This window comes from Falco rusticolus, chromosome 3 (assembly GCF_015220075.1).
Source record: "Falco rusticolus isolate bFalRus1 chromosome 3, bFalRus1.pri, whole genome shotgun sequence".
In the NCBI taxonomy this organism is placed as follows: Eukaryota; Metazoa; Chordata; class Aves; order Falconiformes; family Falconidae; genus Falco; species Falco rusticolus.
In genome coordinates this window covers 113,049,589-113,066,992 of record NC_051189.1, presented here as the reverse complement: position 1 = coordinate 113,066,992, position 17,404 = coordinate 113,049,589, and the positions used below count along the sequence as shown (strand labels likewise).

At 43.3% G+C, this 17,404-nt stretch overlaps 1 protein-coding gene across 7 annotated transcripts in view; it reads right to left on the bottom strand.

Moving 5' to 3' along the window:
* Window positions 1-210: 210 nt before the first annotated feature.
* The window catches only part of RERE (arginine-glutamic acid dipeptide repeats), a 254,331-nt gene continuing 237,137 nt past the window's right edge, over window positions 211-17,404 (bottom strand). For 4 of the 7 annotated variants that reach the window (XM_037378704.1, XM_037378709.1, XM_037378705.1 and 1 more), the window contains 10 exons: window positions 16,169-16,261; window positions 15,225-15,424; window positions 13,786-13,947; window positions 12,185-12,298; window positions 9,853-11,234; window positions 9,196-9,418; window positions 7,112-7,835; window positions 4,739-4,885; window positions 4,364-4,544; window positions 211-3,307 (listed from right to left, as the gene is read on the bottom strand). In XM_037378704.1, the coding sequence (XP_037234601.1) occupies window positions 3,274-3,307; window positions 4,364-4,544; window positions 4,739-4,885; window positions 7,112-7,835; window positions 9,196-9,418; window positions 9,853-11,234; window positions 12,185-12,298; window positions 13,786-13,947; window positions 15,225-15,424; window positions 16,169-16,261 (3,260 nt within the window). In that variant the 3' untranslated portion in view covers window positions 211-3,273. The remainder of the gene's footprint in view (window positions 3,308-4,363; window positions 4,545-4,738; window positions 4,886-7,111; window positions 7,836-9,195; window positions 9,419-9,852; window positions 11,235-12,184; window positions 12,299-13,785; window positions 13,948-15,224; window positions 15,425-16,168; window positions 16,262-17,404) is intronic. The other 3 variants (XM_037378707.1, XM_037378706.1, XM_037378710.1) reach the window with 3 other exon arrangements.

The window sequence follows — 17,404 nt, the reverse complement described above, 5'->3', positions numbered from 1 at the left end:
CTCTAGAACTGGACATGATGTTGGTTTTTGTGTACCGTACGTTAAAAATGAAATGACCTCAAAGAAAGAAAAAATAAATCCAAGACAGAGAAGACAGTTTTTAAAACAGACAAGATGGCCACGCAGACATTCCGTATCATCCCAGATGAAAATAACTTTTCCTACTAACAACAATCAACAGACACATTTTGTTTGCAGGCAAAACCTGGCTGCTGTAGTGTAGCTTGGTTTTATTTATGTCCACAAATATTTCAAAAAAATTACAAAATACTCAAATGGAGAGAACACAGAAGTCACGATTTCTGGGTTTCTACTCTGTTCACACTGTGTTATCCCATGGCAAACTACTCATATATACATTAAGCTTCAAGATATATATAAATGTAGCAGTCAGAATGTACACTCTGCTTTAACGGTGCAGTGAAACAAGCTCAACCATGACGACATAGAACAAGAGAGACATTTTAAAAACACTAAAGCAAAATATAAAAATAAACTTTCAAAACAGAAGAAAAGTAAGAGAGATTTCTTAAAGAAAATCAAAAGGTCTGGGGTGTTTTAACAGGGCATTGAACACCAAGATGGTTTCAAAGACCACTGCATGTAAAGTTGTAGTTAATCATCGGTCTAAACTGAACAAAATTCAGTGCTTATTTGCTGAATTATGAGAATAAAAAAACCCCCTCCCATGAATCATCAGAATGCGGGGGGTGGGGGGGCAGCAGAGAAAGAGATCAATTAATAGCTTTTGAACAGACCTCAAACTTCAGCTGAAAAAAGCCAAAAATTACAGAGAGGGGACCATGGGAGGCAATTAGCTTTTTTGTTTTCTTAAGAACTATAGATTAAAAAAAACCAAACAAACCAGCAAAAGAGAAGGATCAGAAGAAATGGCTGAGGTGGCTGAACTCCCCCAAACTCCACATGGTAAACCAGGAGGGGAGGTTTTAACTTAAATGTGCCTGATTAGACCTTTAAACCGAGGCACTCTCTGCTGAGCAGACCAATTACCAGCTACTCCACCTTTAGCAGAAGTAGGTGATGTTACTCAGAAGAAAACCATTTCACCTGATCACTGCAAACAGCGACTGAAGGCATGGACTGAGAAAGACTATACCATCCTTGATTCTAGACTGACCTCATGGTTTCCAAATCTCAGAAACACTAGCTGTTCCTCCTAGCACCTTCACAGAGTTCAAATATAGCAGATGGAACTGATTAAACGCTATTGCAGTTCTTTAGCACTGAGAAATCTGGAACAGAGGACAGAAAAAAAAAAGGGAGATCAACATCAGCTGAAACAGTCCTCCTCTCCCTCCTTTACATTTTTGCCTTAAGAGGACCTAGAATACCCCAATGCATATTTTCAATTGGTAAACTGATGTTACTGTCTGTCTGTAATCTTTGGGCACTGACACTGGTTTGAGATGCATGAGATGGATAAAGCACTGTGCATGCCATGCCTTCCATCTGAATGTGTGATTAACTACAAGTTTATCAAACATGGCTCAGTACAGTCCTATGACACAGCCATCACACTGAACAGTCTACAACAGCAGAGAGAGAGCACTCATGAGTTGAGATAACGGGGATGGGGGGGGAGGGGAAGTTATGCACCAGCAGAAAAAATGGCCAACAGATTCAGATGTCCATTGGTTGCATCACCCTCTGCTCTGGCAAAGAAAACCCATGGCAAAACAGTGGGGAAAAAAATTTTCTGCCTAGACAGTGAACAGAGCTGTCTCCAAAAGAATGCTCACTTGCCTTCTGTGTATTCTTCTCCTTTTACCACCCACATGGGAAGTAGCCAACAGGAATTATTCTGCATAGACCTGTTGTGTTGCGAGTCAGTGAACGTTACTGTCCATATATCTGGTTAATCCCAAAGCAGTAAGTTCCTGAGATACAGAACACTTGTGGCAATTAAAATTTATGCTTACAAAAACCAAAACTAAAACAGTCAAAGAGAAACACAAAGAGAACTGGTCTTTTCAAAACAACTTTCAAGAACACTGAGTTGCCTAGCCCACTTTTATTAAGAACGTAGCAAACATAAGAGGCCAGAAAGAGTATATCCTCCAAAAATATGCACATGCATATAAAATTGTGGCTGTACTAGTTTGAGCCATGGAACATTTTTAAGAAGAGATTTTAGAACAGATTAGTTCTTTGAACTTTAGCCTAAAATCTAAAATGAACATCGTTAGATTAAGTTTCAAAAGGTAACAGGGAAGAAATGTATTATGGTCACACTGAAAATCAAGCCTTGAAGTAGGCATCAAAAGGGTAAGCTAGTTCCAAGGGACATCTGTACTGCTCAGAAACCCAACTCAACAGAAATCATCTGCAGAACTAAAAGATGTAACATGAACAAAAAAAACCCCAAACAACCAAAAAAACCAAGAACAGAAACAGTCATTTGCAATATTATCCCTGCAACTCCCTTTAATGCTTATTGTTGATATCAAACCAAATTTCAAGCTTTTACCCATTTGAAATTATTGATACCCATCATTCCCTTTAATTAAAGGGATAATTATATATATATATTTTATTAAAAAATCAACTCTGTATTCCATCAATACCAGGTAGGAATTCACAATTTGTGATGTTACTGAAAATCAAGTTAAACGTTTCTGGAATTTTGTTTTGTTTCTCCCCTCTACCCAAAAAAAGTTATTTACAGACTTAAAAAGCCATGCTGCAGAACAGAGCTCTCTTTAAAATTATGAAGATTTCCTACAATGTATTAAAATAAAAGTAGATTTTTATTATTATAGCACTTGGATTCAGAGCTAGTTATGTCACCTACTTGCAATCCTTGTGGGTTTTTTTGGTTTTTTGTTTTTTTTTTTGTTTGGTTTTTTTTTTTTTTTTTAGAATAGCTATAGATGCATTAAGAGTCTCTTCACGCACAATGACTTGTGTTGTGAACCTGATTCTAGCATCTACTCAAAAGAAACTAATAATAAAAAAAAAAAACCCAAGATTGCAGGAAGTTCTCTGAATATTCCACACAGTCCTGTATTTTCAATAGGCTTCTGAATACGTTGTCATGCAGGGAGACCCACACCAGTCTTGAAAAATCTTCTCTACAAATGAACACTATGCTGATAAGTCTCTACTTGTTGTGTGGTTGTTTCTGTTTTAAATATATAAAGAAATATTTATAAGATAGCCTTTTCCTTTTGTAGCTCTTATTGTATGTAAAAATGTTCCACTCCTTCCCAAGGACTGGGGTTTCCATAGCCAGCATTACAAATAAATAATTTATTACAACTGTTTGTCGCCTTCTTTCTTCAGTCGACTGAAAGAGAAAGAAAACTCATTTTAACAAAGTGAATGTGGTGTCACAACACTTCACAGATTGCTTGCCTTCCTGCTAACCTCACCCGGGTGGTGCCCTGAAGGGAACAGAGGTTGCAACCGGGCTTGTGAGCTTTCAGCACAAAAATGAGAGCCATTGTAACAGCAGCGGTAACACTGTTGTGGGAGGAAGCAATGACCTTTTGCTCCTCTAGTGCTCATATGTGAGCACAATCACTACTGCCAGCTCATCAAGCTTTAGATTTATCTGCAGCTGCAAATACAACAGTCAGCTTCAGGCAACCTGTCTGCCCCACGGCACAACGCCAGCAGGCAATTTTGGATAGCAGAAGCAAGGACTGAAACATCTGAGTAAAGCAGTGCAAGGCACGTGTTTAATACATTGCTTCCTGTATAACCTTGCTACCCCACAGACGTGCAGAATGACCCTCGCCAGGTGCTGGCGGCTTTTTCTTCTTAGCAGACATACTGCTAGTGGTCATTGCAAAACAGAAACTAAGGTGGTGCCGCATAAGGTAGGCCAAGAAAAAAAACACCACCATGTAGTTCTGGGGAGAATTCACATGATTCGTCTAGGCATTCCCAGCTGTTAATGCAGGATCCGTATTATTCACACGTTTCAACTTCCTATTGCCCTAGGTCAATTCTTAAGGTTCATTGTATTCCTCCTCTGTTCTCATTCATAAAGCCTTATCCACCCTCCTCCACTGTTCTCAAGAAGAGAGATAAGGAAGCAGCAACTGTAGTAACTACAACACCAAAAAGCCCAATCAGAAGTAATTCTGCAATGTAAGACTCAACCAGTCTACATCCTGTGCCAAAAATTTGGACCTAGCTTCTCTTCTGCCCTATCAACTATGCCCAAATCAGGTCTTAGTCCAGCTTCACCATCTTCCATAACTGCATCAGGACAGTAAGTCAGCACACAGTCAGAAACAGTACTTCAGAAGGAAAAAAAAAAATAATGGAGTGTGGAGAAAGATGAAGAAAGCTGTAGCACTCCCATGTCTCTGAAAGCCATCGTTGCATCTCTCACCTGTAATAATCTTCCTGACTTGGTAGATGGCCACCATGCATGTGAGGATGCCCATGCAACCACTGCTGCTCCATTGCCAGTCTTTGCAGCTCTGCTGACTGGGCATGCATGGCCTGCAGTTGATGGGCTGCTGACATAGGAGGTGGAATGGCACCAGGCAGATCTCGTGGATAAGGAGTACCTAAGAGACAGTGGCCCACTTTTAAACAGTTTGTTGTTTTTTTTTTTTTAAACAAACCAAGCAACCCTTAGCTGTAACAGAAGTTACAGCTCAATTCCACCAACTCCCCTCCCAAGAAATGCTAAGACCCAGAAGAAAAAATGACAGTTCAGATTAAGAGCCAACCTTCCTAAAGGACCATAAAATGCTCTCACCAAAGACCGGATGTCGGAGCATTTCATGCTCATGAGGTGGCTGCCCTAGCAATGGGTTGGGGATGGTCCCAGGTGGGTAGGGAAAACGTGCCAAATGGGGTCCAGCTGCTAAAGGATCCACCAGCGGGTGAACAGGTCCTGCTGAACCTTTAAAAGAAGGAAAGAAAGCAAGCCATCAACTGCTTTGTGAAGCTTCCCTTGCTGCTGGGAGATCAAAAGTCCTGCTAGACTTGAGCTGGATCACCGTATGGCCAAACTGACATGTTAATTACCAGGAGCTTAACTCCAACCAATCTGAAACCCACTTTTCTATCTTCAAGAGACACCTGCTTACCAGTCTTAATTGTTAAAGCAACAACCCATGGTTTTTAATTTCTGCAAGAAAAAGAAATCCACCAAGCAACAGAGAAAAACACAGACAGTCAACATTTAGCAGATTTTTTTCAAGAACTCTTATGCCCCTTCACACACATAAAATTGAAGGATCACTAGTGCCATTTAGTACAGAAGCACTTATCATCCTTCTGACTTAACCAATACTACCTGACAGGCCAAATGCTGACAAACACCTTTGTTTGCAAAAAATGACATTGGCACCATCTGTATGTGGAGAGGGACCCACCTGCAGACCACCCCTCTGATGTCACTTTACCAATGAAAAAAAATTACACTGGCAAAACCTGAAAAATACTTACTCGGACTCATCTGAAATCTCTGGATGTTAAGCTGCTAACAGAGGAACCAAAATGAAAGGAACACAACACAGCTAACTCAATTCTCCCTCAGCTGCAACGTGGTCCAGAGCAGAAATGTGTGGTCATTTTATATGCTATTCATCCCCACTCTAAGGAGACACACAGGTTATGCACTTTAGGGCCTTACCCACCTATGGAGCTACTCTGGAGCAAGAACTGCTTCGAGACACTCTATAACCTCTAAATGTATTTCAACCTGGCATCCAAGATTAAAGCCAAATTAATTCTCAAATACATGTAAGAGACACGTGACAACTTGTTTGTCTGCACCAGTCACTTGCTAGACCGAAAATGAGATTGCACTAGCCGTATTTTTGCCCAGAACAAAAAACCGGGGAATATCTAGACTTACCTGCACAGAGGTGGTAAGTGACCTACCTGAGAACAGAATGCTTGTATAGACACAATCTATGACAAATTTCTTCTGCTGTCAATGGGCTATGCAAACCTGCCTCGAACTGAACTTGTTTGTAACTTGTGCAGTCAGTCTCAACCAACCTCCACAGCTGACAGCTTTAAGAATGCTGATATTCAGTGCTATCATCTCCTACCTGTAAACCCTCACCCCCCTAACACTCTCACAAGACCTTGCCCATTTCCTTGCTATACACTTTGGCTTCTGCAACAGCACTCAAATTCCTTCCAAACTGCAAAATGTGGACATCCCAGCTACACTTAACACATACTGCTCCAAGGCGAACTATGCTATATTTGCTTGCAGATTTGTGGCCAGCTGCACCAGAAGCTGCACTGAGTACTTGGGATTATTTTTTTTACCCCTTAACTTGGCAGCTGCTTCACCTGGTGCCTTGCTTGCAACGTTCTCTCCAGTCTGCCACCAGAAAATCAGAGAAATTCTGCTTAGTGCCTTATCTTTCAGAATCCCAGGTCCGGACTCAGACTTCTAGAGGAGTAACTAAGTAGCTTGCTTTACAAACAAGCAAGGCATCAATTACTTTTGAGACTATTAAATATTTCAGGGGGAAATTCCACACATAATAATACACTGTAGCTAAAAAGATGCCAACTGGTAAGTTTAAATGATCCTTAGGAGGACTGTGAGAGAGATTTTCAGCTCAACTAAAGATGGCTGAACAGTCAAGTGGCTAAAGAGATGAAGTCTTTCTCTCCTAATTTATTTTTTCAGCTCCTATATGGAAACTCCAGCTTCAGCTCCTTTCCAGCTGTAACCCATAACATAACATCCATTAGCATGAGTGTTACCAGTTCCGTGACACCTCTCCTACACCCAATGAAGTCTCAGTCTGTACTCCAGACACCATTCTAAGCTGGTGCTTTAGCACTCTCAGTACTTTAAAACAAAAAACCAAAACAAAACAGCAAACCTTTTACACTGACAGCCTGCAGTCTCAATGAAGATCACTGTACCATTACCATCATTTACTTTATCCCTGTTATTGGTCCACCCTTCTAAAAAAGAACTGTCTGCATTTCAGTTACCACAGCCTTACACAGTACAGAAGTTGTATCATACACAAGAAAACTGGCATTTTGCTACTTGAATTCCAGAGTCACAGTCTGCCTGTGTCAAGCAGACTACCGCTAACAGCTTGTGAGGTTGCCTGCTTAACTCCCTAGCCCATTTCCCTGGGCTCACCTTGATGTAAGGGATCCTGCTGGTGTAGGTGTAAATGCGAGTGTATGTGTGAATGTTGGTGATGGTGAGGCGTAACGTTGAACATCTGGAGCCGTGCCAACGGGTCATTTGTCAGCGATGCCATCCGCTCAGCATGTATTCTCTCTGCTGCCAGTCTGTCAGGGTAGCTCATTTCAGGCCGTAACTGTGGGCCTGCCAGGGCAAGTCTCTCTCTTTCAAGGGGGTTCAAACCCGGATGGAAGGAAGCAAATGGGTGAGGTCCTGCTGTTGGGGGAATAGTCAGTGCACCATGCCTGGCAAAATGCTCCATGGGGTTAGTAGCTGGGTGCAGTGCATCCAGCTCTGGAGGCTTCACCTCAAAGCCAGGTTTCATCCTCTCTCTCAACTCCCTTTCTCGGATTTCTCGCTCCCGGATTTCCCGCTCTCGCAGCTCTCGTTCCCGAATGGTGGGATCCACATTGTAGAGGCCAGGCATATGGTAGGCCAGAAGTGGATCAGTGGGGTTTAGAGGGACAAAGAAGGGATGATTACGGTTTGTTGGCGACATGACATGAGGACGGGCATATTCACTTAGTGTTCGTAAAGCAGGTGTATCTGGACCAATGTAAGGTGGTACAGCAGCAATGGTTGTCGGCGGAGGTTCAAACGAAGGTCTCATATGTGCTGGTCCACTGAGCTGAGACTCTCCAAGACGGCCTTCGTGGGAGGAGCTGGATACCTTCTGCTACACAGAATGGGGGAAAAGAATTTTAGTTCAACATGCTTGGCGTAAAGAAACACAGCAGGCACACAGGGTAGCTCATTTCAGGCCGTAACTGTGGGCCTGCCAGTGCAAGTCTCTCTTTCAAGGGGGTTCAAACCCAGATGGAAGGAAGCAAATGGGTGAGGTCATTTGCACACTCCTCCCTTCTTGTGCTTCAAGCTCTAAGAGGAGTTAAGCTCAGCCTGCTGAGCCCTGCGACTCCTGCAGTTCTGTGATTCACTGTGGTATGGGGAAGAACTGGATTCTGTCTATCCTGTAGGCCAGAGAGTAAGTACGTTGTAGCAGTAGCATCAAAGGCTAACTGCTTTACAGTTAGTAGAGTAGCAACCGGTTGGTACATGTCACAGCTATGGGCAACAGCTGGCTGGTACACACCACTACAGACTCCTGGTCCTGTTTGCAGGGTGTTCTTCCTCTCTTCTACCCACTCACTGGTATCCTAAAACTTACTAAACCCAAGGAAACTCATCTCCACGATCCACAGCACAACAATTCCACTCCTTTCACATCAGGACATCGCATCCTGCTCTCCCCTCCTGTACAAAGCCTGCACAGTGCTTCTGGGGAGGCCAATAAGCACAGCTGCCCCATGATTTCCCAAAGATCCCTACCCCAAAATAAAGCAAAGTCCCCAGGCATGGCACGTCCCTTAAGACAGATGCTATACCCTGACTTTTACAACCCTAAGGTAAAACACAGCAATGATTCAGATCTCTGAAATGCACTATGGACCAGGAAGACTGTAGGACCTTCTTCAGCATCAATAGAGTCTTACTGCCCTACCAATTCTGTGGGCCCAGAAGTAATCATTCCTTTCTGACAGGCCACAGAAAAATGGGTTAGTTGTACCAGCTCTTCATAACAGAACTGGAGTTTGGGTCTCCACATAAAATAAAGTTAATCAAGCTTGCTTGAAATTTAAAAAGCCTATAGATTCCCTTTTTCCAGCAGACAGCACTCCTGTGCCTGCACAGTAGTACAGAAAGGCACTCACTGTATCTGCACAGAGTGCTTTTCTACCTTAAGTAAATGTAAATACTTGGCCTAGTTATCACCAGTTGCACTGGCTTGCTGCACACATCAGAAACAAACCAGGAGGAGAAACTCTCCATTTCCTTTAAAGAGAAGTCAGTCCCAGGCAGTCCAGGAGGTGCTCTTTCCTGGTTGGCTTTCACTTAAGACACAAGGTTCCCATAGTCACAGGTACCTGATCGCATTTGCATTAAAGTGCTTCTGGGGATCTGCATTCTACAGTCACCATCCATGCCAGATCCTACCATATCAACTCCTTTAAACAGCTCTTAGCTACAAATAAACCTACCGCAGCTCTTTCTGCTTCTCTTTCACGCTCACGCTCCCTCTCTCTTTCCTTCTCTTTTTCTTTTTCTCTTTCCCTCTCTTCTCTGGCTTTCTGCTCTGCTTCCCTTTTGGCCTTTTCAATGGCCTCTTCTCTCTTCTTTGCTAGTTTCGATCCTGCCAGGGGCATAAAGTATAAGTCTGCTCTTGAGCATGAATTGTAGCCACGGTCCAGGTGCTTATAGAACCTGAAAAAAAAACAAACAAAAGAGAAAGAGCTTAGCCTTCGGAAAAATGCAAGAACCTGGGATTAAAGGAGCTGTATGTCAAAAAAAAACCAAACCACCAAAACCAACCAACCAAACCAAAACGAACTTACACAGTAGCACTACCAGCTGCCCTGAAAGCCATGAGAAAATTAATTGTACCACATTACTCCACAGGTAAGTAGAGCATGAAACCCCTCTCAGTTACGAACTTTAATGCCCTGTCTGAATATGCTGTCTGAAACAGCACCTTTCCAGAAAAGCAGAGCAAAATCATGCTAGAAAGAGAAGCTAACAAGATGCACAGGTAAAATACACTCAGGCACTCACATGAGCTCATGTCTCAGCTTTTGAGAAGGCCCTGCTAAACAGGAAAACAGAGCTCATTAAGGAAGCACTGATGACAGCCTCCCTACCTGGCTGATTGACTAGCATGACTTGGTGTATCCACCACAGTAGGTTCTGGTGACGGACTTCTGGGTGGAGGGGGAGGGCTTTCTGGTTCCTCAGCTTCATCTGGGACTTCTTCTTTGATCTGAATAGGCGGCAGCGTGCAGGCTGTCACCACTGGCATGTTTCCACTAGAAGCTGATGTGGAGACGGAAGTCTGAAGTGGGATGCCAGGCACAGTAGGTGGCGTTGAAGTGGAAGGGCAAGAGGGAGAGGTGATGGAAGGTGGGCCTCCAGGAACAAATGGATGCTGAGAAAAGGGGGGCTGGGAGGACACCTGATGGAGTCCAGATGGGGGGTGAGTGGCAGGTGGGGGAATGCTCTGACTTTGTGTCAGTACCGGAGGCTGGGCTTGCGAAGACTGCAGTGGCTGGCTTTGAGGCATCAGCTGCAAAGGAGGAGGGTGTGCAGATGGAGGATGATGAGTTGAGAGGGAGCTCAGAGGTTTTAAAGCAGGTGGTGGAGGCAAGTTGGAGTTCATTGAGAATGGAGAAGGGCCAGAGAGATGAGGAGGGTGCTTGTGGGACGGAGCAGTGGGGAGCTGAGGGATGGGGGTAGTAGGAGGAGGTTTGATATGAGGCATGGCCATGGGTGCAGGAGGCAAGGGCTGCTCCCGTGGAGGCTGAGCCTGCTGCAGCGAGGTTGCAGTTGGCAGGACAGGCTGCGTTACCTGAACCTGGAGAGCGGAGTGAGAATGAGATGGTGCTTGTGTCTGAAGGGGAACCTGAGACTGAGATGACTGAGTGGGGAGGGAAAATGGCTGGGAAGGTACAGGAGGCGGCAGGAGGGGTTGAGTTTGCAGGCTGTGAGGGGCAGGCTGAGCTTGACTGTGGAGTGGAGGCTGCGAGTGAGGCTGTGAAGAGGCAGGGGTCGGCTGGCTCTGTGACACGCTCAAAGGCTGCAGAGGTGGGTGGGGTGATGGGAGCCTCTGTGGGTGCACAGCTGGGGCCTGCTGTATGTGGGAATGAGGAAGTGGTGGTGCAGCGGCCTGGGGCTGGCTAGGGGGCTGAGATGCTGATGGCGAGACCTGGGGTGGAGCTGAAGCAGTACTTGACCCTGCTGGCAGCGATGCTGGTAACTGGGCTGATATAGGTGGTGTAGGAGGAGGAGCCTGGCCAGAAGCGCTCTGGGCCTGAAGCACTTGGGGCTGTGCCTGCAGCACTTGCTGTTGAGCAGATGAATCCGAGTCACTCTCATTGTCTTGAGGGCTAGGGATGCTGGGGGACGTGCTCCGGTTATCCTGGTCAATGTCCTTGGGATCACTGCTCCCCTCGTCATTGACACTGCGGCTGTCAGAGCTCTCACCTTCACCCTCACCCTCTGAAGGAGAGTTTGGCCGGCTGATCTCCTGCAAGGAGAGGGGGAAAAACAACCGCTGTGCATGAGAAACCTGCACAAAGAACACTACCAACATACCACCAGATGCAACCTATTGCACATGCTGTGCAAACACAAGTGCAAGTACCACCCTTTGAACCTCACAGGACTTAAAACAGCACAGGCAACAAATATCCAGAGAGGGTGCAAAGACAACGGAGCCAGGCTCTTTTCAGTAGCATCTAGCAACAATGGGCACTAACTGAAAGAGAGGTGGATTTGCCTGAACATAATGGAACACTTTTTCACTATGAGGCTGACCAAGCAACGGAAAGGTTGCCCAGAGAGGCTGTGGACTCTCCCATCTTTGGAGATACTGAAAAGCCACTGGGACATGGTCCTGAGCAGTCAGCTCTAGGCAGCCCTGCTAGAGCAGAGTGGGTGGACTAGATGACCTCCGGATCCCTTCCAGCCTCAACCATTCCGTGATTCTGTAATACAGAAAGCTCAGGGTCAAAAATCCCAAGTCCTGTGAACAGAGTGAACCTGGTCAGGTAGACGGGGCTGAAAAAGCATCCTGAAAGTATTTCAATTGACCCTTGATACCATAAAATTTAGGGAACTCCAGTAGTGGTCTTCTAAACTTGCCATAGAAGAGGGGGAAAAAACCCCCAAATTTCAATTAAGGAGACACACACACACACCAGGGTGGAAAACAAACCAAGTATACTCCTATATGGTTGATATTGACATTAAAACAAAAACAAACAAACAAAAAGACTCATGGATATACCCTGTAGCATTCCGCTGTTTTTCAACAGAAGGAACACGTTATAATATTGGTTGCTTTCCAGCTACATATTAAGTTACAATTTGCTGTGGCTTTAACCGAGTTCATGTTTTCGGTTTGTTACCAGGTTTGCATCCCCTCCCACTCTCAAACCATTCTCCTAAGAGAAAATACTCCTCTGTGGGACTCACTTGAGTTTTGGATTTTTTGGCACTGGACCTGTCAGGTTCCTCTGTGTCAGAAGCTGCCTTCTCCCGCTGCCTCTTGGAGTTCTTGAGAGGAGAAGATACCTCTTCTTTTATCTTCTGCCACAAATGAAGCAGAATGCAACAGTAACCAATGATGTAAATACAAAAGTAAATTGAGAGTACGCTGGTGCTACCATATTTAATAACAAATACACAAGAAGGGTTCCTATGGAGCAGGAGAACTCAAAAGAAGTTGAGAAAGTCAATATTTAACGACAGTGCAATAGACATCTGTCCCTCTGTACAATTACAGGTTGCAGAGGAGTCTGTTCTGGAGCTGCTGCTGTATTCTGCCATCTGCCAGGAACAACTCCCAGAAGACCTGTAACTACATAATGCTCTAGCCACTCCCTCTGGAGGTCAGATTTAAGACAGAACTCCAGACAGACTGCAATTTTACTTCTACAGAAAGAAACCCAAGGGGCAGTTTGCACACAAACCCTGCACACATTTCTGAGACAAGCTAGAAGGAAAAAGGAACATCAAGTAAAGCACTCCTCATAAGGCAGATGTGGTCTCGAGCTCTGAAAGTGTAAAAATACTTTGAACACAGCAGTTGTCTTCAGTTGTGCAGAATCCAAGTCCATCAGGAGTGCATACCACATCAACTGGATCGGTATACTCTTCTAACAGAGACCAACACCAGTTAACAGAGGATGGAGCAAGAATTTCTGCAGTCACCAGGCACAGAATAAGCCTCTTTCTACTGCATGAAAGTCTTGCTATAGTCTTGGTACATTGAGAAGGATATTTTTATATCCCCTCAAACACAGGCCTAACAGTGAGTAGCTATTATAAGATTACTACCTTCTTTCATGGCCCAGGACAGCTTTATGCATCACATAATTACCTAACCTATCTTCAAATTTTGCTAAGTTCTTGAGTTTATCATGTGAAATCTTGCTCCATACTCCAGTTTTGACTTCGTTGTGAGTTTTCTCATTGTTTTTTGTGGGCTTTTTTTTATATTTATTTTTAACTTGCTACTTTTCAATTTACAGTGTTTAATGGCAAGCCTTCCCACTTCACCTGGCTTTGTTCCTTCAGTGCTCTCTTGGAAAGGCACTTAACTCATTTAAACAGACTAAACTGGCAGCTTGCTCTGAAAAATCAAGCAAATATACATACAGAAAAACAGTAAGAGAAGTAGTCTCAGTAATTACATCTTCATATTCCTTTGTAAACAAAGATTAAGTACTCTTAAAAAAAAATCATCTGAACTGTCCACTCCTCTCTAATATAGCATTTCTTACCTGTATTACTTCCATGAGCCTAATGCTTGCATTTGCACCCGAAATGGAAGGATTAATTTATCATAAGAGCAGTATGGTTATGTGAGGGTACTTTAATGTTTTTTATCACTACACATCCTTATGCACACGAACAAAGCATCAGTCAGATGCACCATTACATATTTTGCTCATCCAAACAAGTAGAAATTTCTAGGCCACTGAAGGATTCCCTACCCTCTCAGAATCTGCATCTCATTTATCTGACTGGCTTCAGGTGCTCAGTTCTAACACAAAAGAAGGGGAAAATTTTACCTTGGTAGACTTCTTCACTGAATCTGCTTTGCTGTCATTACTGGAGGTGCTGGCAGCACTAGGAGAGTTGCGGCCACTGGAACGGATGTCTTCATTAATAGGTGAGGCTCTACCATCAGGGCTGGCTGGTTGCTTTTTACGACCACTACGTAATGTAGACATCTATTTGTTTAACAGAAACAGAAGTGTATCAAAGTCAGCATTTGTCCAACATCTTCATTATTTTTTTCCCTATCTCACAGCAGGGGCATGGATGGAGCACACCTGCTAAAAGCTTCAAAAATGAGAAACCAAGAACGTCCAACATTGTTGAAGTTTTTCCTTAAAAGCTCATCTAGACTTAAAAATAAATGGAGGCAAATCCATATTTGTCTACTCAAAAATACTAAGTGCTGATTATTTTAGTTAGTAGTGTCTACTAGAAACCACAGCATCAGAAACATCTTCCAAAGCTGCTGCTGTTTGCGTGCCAAATTGTCTTCATAAAACGCAGGCACGCACATTTCCAAGACTGCATACATGCACAGTGAGTGAGGTAGGAGAGGACCCTCAAGTTCCCTTAAAAAAAAAAAAAAAAAAAAGCAGCCCATCTGTTGGCAATCAAGCAGTCAAGACCAGTTTCTAAAACCACAGTTTCAAGGTGCTCTTACTATGCAGTAAGAAATCATGGTAGTGTATTTCAGTAATTAATGCTGTCACCCTCCCACTTCAGCAGCTTTCTGGGTTACTGGCTACCATAAAAACAACGAAGCCAACCTTACCTGACATTGTAGCTTCACAAGATATTTAGAAGCAATGACCACTGCATCATGATCAGAAAGACAGAGGGGGAGGGCAAGGAAAAAAATATGTCTGCTGCCTTCTATCAGCCAAAACCCAAAGCAAACATCACCAATTAACTAGAGCTGCTGTCAGAGTTCTCACAAGCGACTTGCACACACAGTAAGGCTCCCGACATTTCACCCTGAGTAAAAACTCGGTGACAGAGCACACTCAACCATAGTAGCAAACTACAGTTTTCTGTACGGAAGAAACTTTAACTCCCGCAATATGAAAAGAATATGAATAGCATTTATTTTTCAAAACTCTTCCTTTAAAATAAGCCCAAGGGCTTACCTCTGACGGGATCCAGCTGAATGAAGGACACATACTAGTATGAAATCTGTAATGATACACTGGTCAAGCAGTGATGACAGTCCACTGCCAATCATTAAAAACATGGAAATAACAAGTTTGACTAGAACTTGCAGACGAGACATTTCAGCTCCTCCTTCCAAAGAAAGCCTTCACCTCAGCAAATCTCACACTCACAAACACAGCAGCAGGCACATACCATAGCAAACAGGCAAGATGGAGAAAGCCATCAAAGAAGTTTCACTTTTTCCAGACCCTACCTCCTCTTTACTGAAGCAGCTGCAATGAAAGAGTGTTAAGCCTACCGAGCCTCGACTCCGCCTTGTCCTCATGCTATGCTTTCCACTAAGTCCATCATCTTCCTCTTTGACAGGCTTAAACATAAAGGGTGGAGGGTCTACAGGCTTCTCAATGGGTGGCAGCTCTCCGTATTTTTTGAAGTGAATGCGACAATCAGTGCACAATAAAATGTTTTCTCGACCGCCGTGGTGCCAGTCCTTGGAGGCTTAGGGCAGGAAAAGCAACATCTCAGAAATACACAATGTACCAGATACTCAGCACAAACACACTGCATTATTAAAAAAAGGTACACACCAACTAGAAAAGTTAGCTGCTTTTCCACAAGCAACAAAGTTAAGAGGAATTTCTGGAAAACTCTGTCCAGTTCCAGGCTTAGTCTGTTTCCCAGTGCACAACTCGAAAACTATCACTTTACAAACTATCTGTGTACTTAAGCAACTATAGCCTAGAAAACAAAGAAGCCTTATCTGCTCTCCCTTGGAGTTATCAGGCAGTTATTGTTCTCCAAAACTGTGCTTGTTTCAAGTGAAGTGAGCTATCAAGGTCTCATTTCCTTCCTCCTCTACTTTGGGGCTCGCACTTCCATGTCATGCATATGCCCAAATAACAGGTAACTTTGAGGAAAAGCCACGGGGATGGGGCTGCTGCAGAAGAGATCTGGTCCAGTACTCATTTGCTATATCACAAATTCATTACACAGATTATGGATTATGTAGATTTCTTCCTGTTTAATTGTCTACCTCTCAGGATTCTCCTTTGTCACTTCAATAGTAATTTGCAGTGGCAAAGCATGACTTAAGCCTGCTAGGAATGCTGCATATTTTAGCCAATTCAACCCCGCATTTTTGTGCGTAGATGTACATGCATATTAAGTGCTCTTGCTTGAACGAATCTGCATTAAATATGCAGTAGCAGAAAGGAGAAATACAGCAATGAATCAGGTGCATACTGGTTGTGAAGCAATGACGACAGGCGTAGCCCTTCAGTTCCTGTTCACTGTCTTCGCTGTCAAAGTCATCTTCACTGGCCGAGCTCAAGTCCACTGAATAAGTAAAGAACAAAGGAAGAAGAGGAAAACGGAGAAGAAAAACTCAGCAGGATCTTCTATTTCCTCACACTTGGCTAAAAAAAAAAAATTAATAATAATAGTTCTCACATAACTTCTGTGACTTCCGACAACTACCTTGCCTTGGATGGCCGTTATTTCAAATTTTGCAAACTAAACAAGGCCAGACATCATCAGTCTACAGATTAAAGGAGGATTCAGGAATGCACCAAGTGATACAATTCACAGAACTTTTGATCCAGTACATGGTACTTTTCCAATTAAGTTGTTGTTCAAATACTGTTCATGCTTGGTTTATGGAGGCTGTGTTCCAAAAGTATAATTTTCAAGAGAAAGCAGGTTTATTTCCAGAACGTGGTAAAATTTAAAATTGAATATTCTATACCTAAATCCAACTTTACTAGATTCCATAGACAGATTCTGTGGTGTTTTTTTCTGGTTTTTCTTTTGTTTCTAGACTTCACCTTCTAAACCAGATGGGGACCACTGTTACGCTCTGTTAGACAGTAGCAATACCTAACCCCAGAGCTAAATGTGTTTTGTGTTTGGGTGGAAGAAACAATGCTTACGTATAACCTACCTATGTGAAACACACATGCTTCTTTTGGACAAGAGGTACTACAGGGATACCACCAACTTGCCAATCCTTACTGTGAGCCTTCTTAAGAGTTTTAACCCACGGCAAACTTGCATTTCAAGAATATCACATTTCGAAGAAGTGGAGAATATGGCAACAGTCATTTTCTTCTGTGGCATGAACTACATGGCAAAATAGCCAATTACAAGGCTGTGAGCTCAAAAGCACCACCTAAGCCACTGAAAATCTGCAGAAATCACAAAAACTCCATCTTATCTCTTCTTCTAAAACAACTCAGGAGTAATTCCTTCCTTATTCAGAGTACTGCATTTTTCTAGCACCACCACTATAACTTCACAGCATAACAGGTCTATAATTGTTCTATAATTAATCTTATAATAATAAGAATTCTGTAATTCTTCTAAAAGCAGCCCTCTGGCCTCTTCTGTTCCACTTTTTACTTAGAAGTCCTTGATACAAGAATACTGTTTTTCTAAAGGTTCCAAGACGGTATTTTGTAATAGACACAGGTTATAGAGATG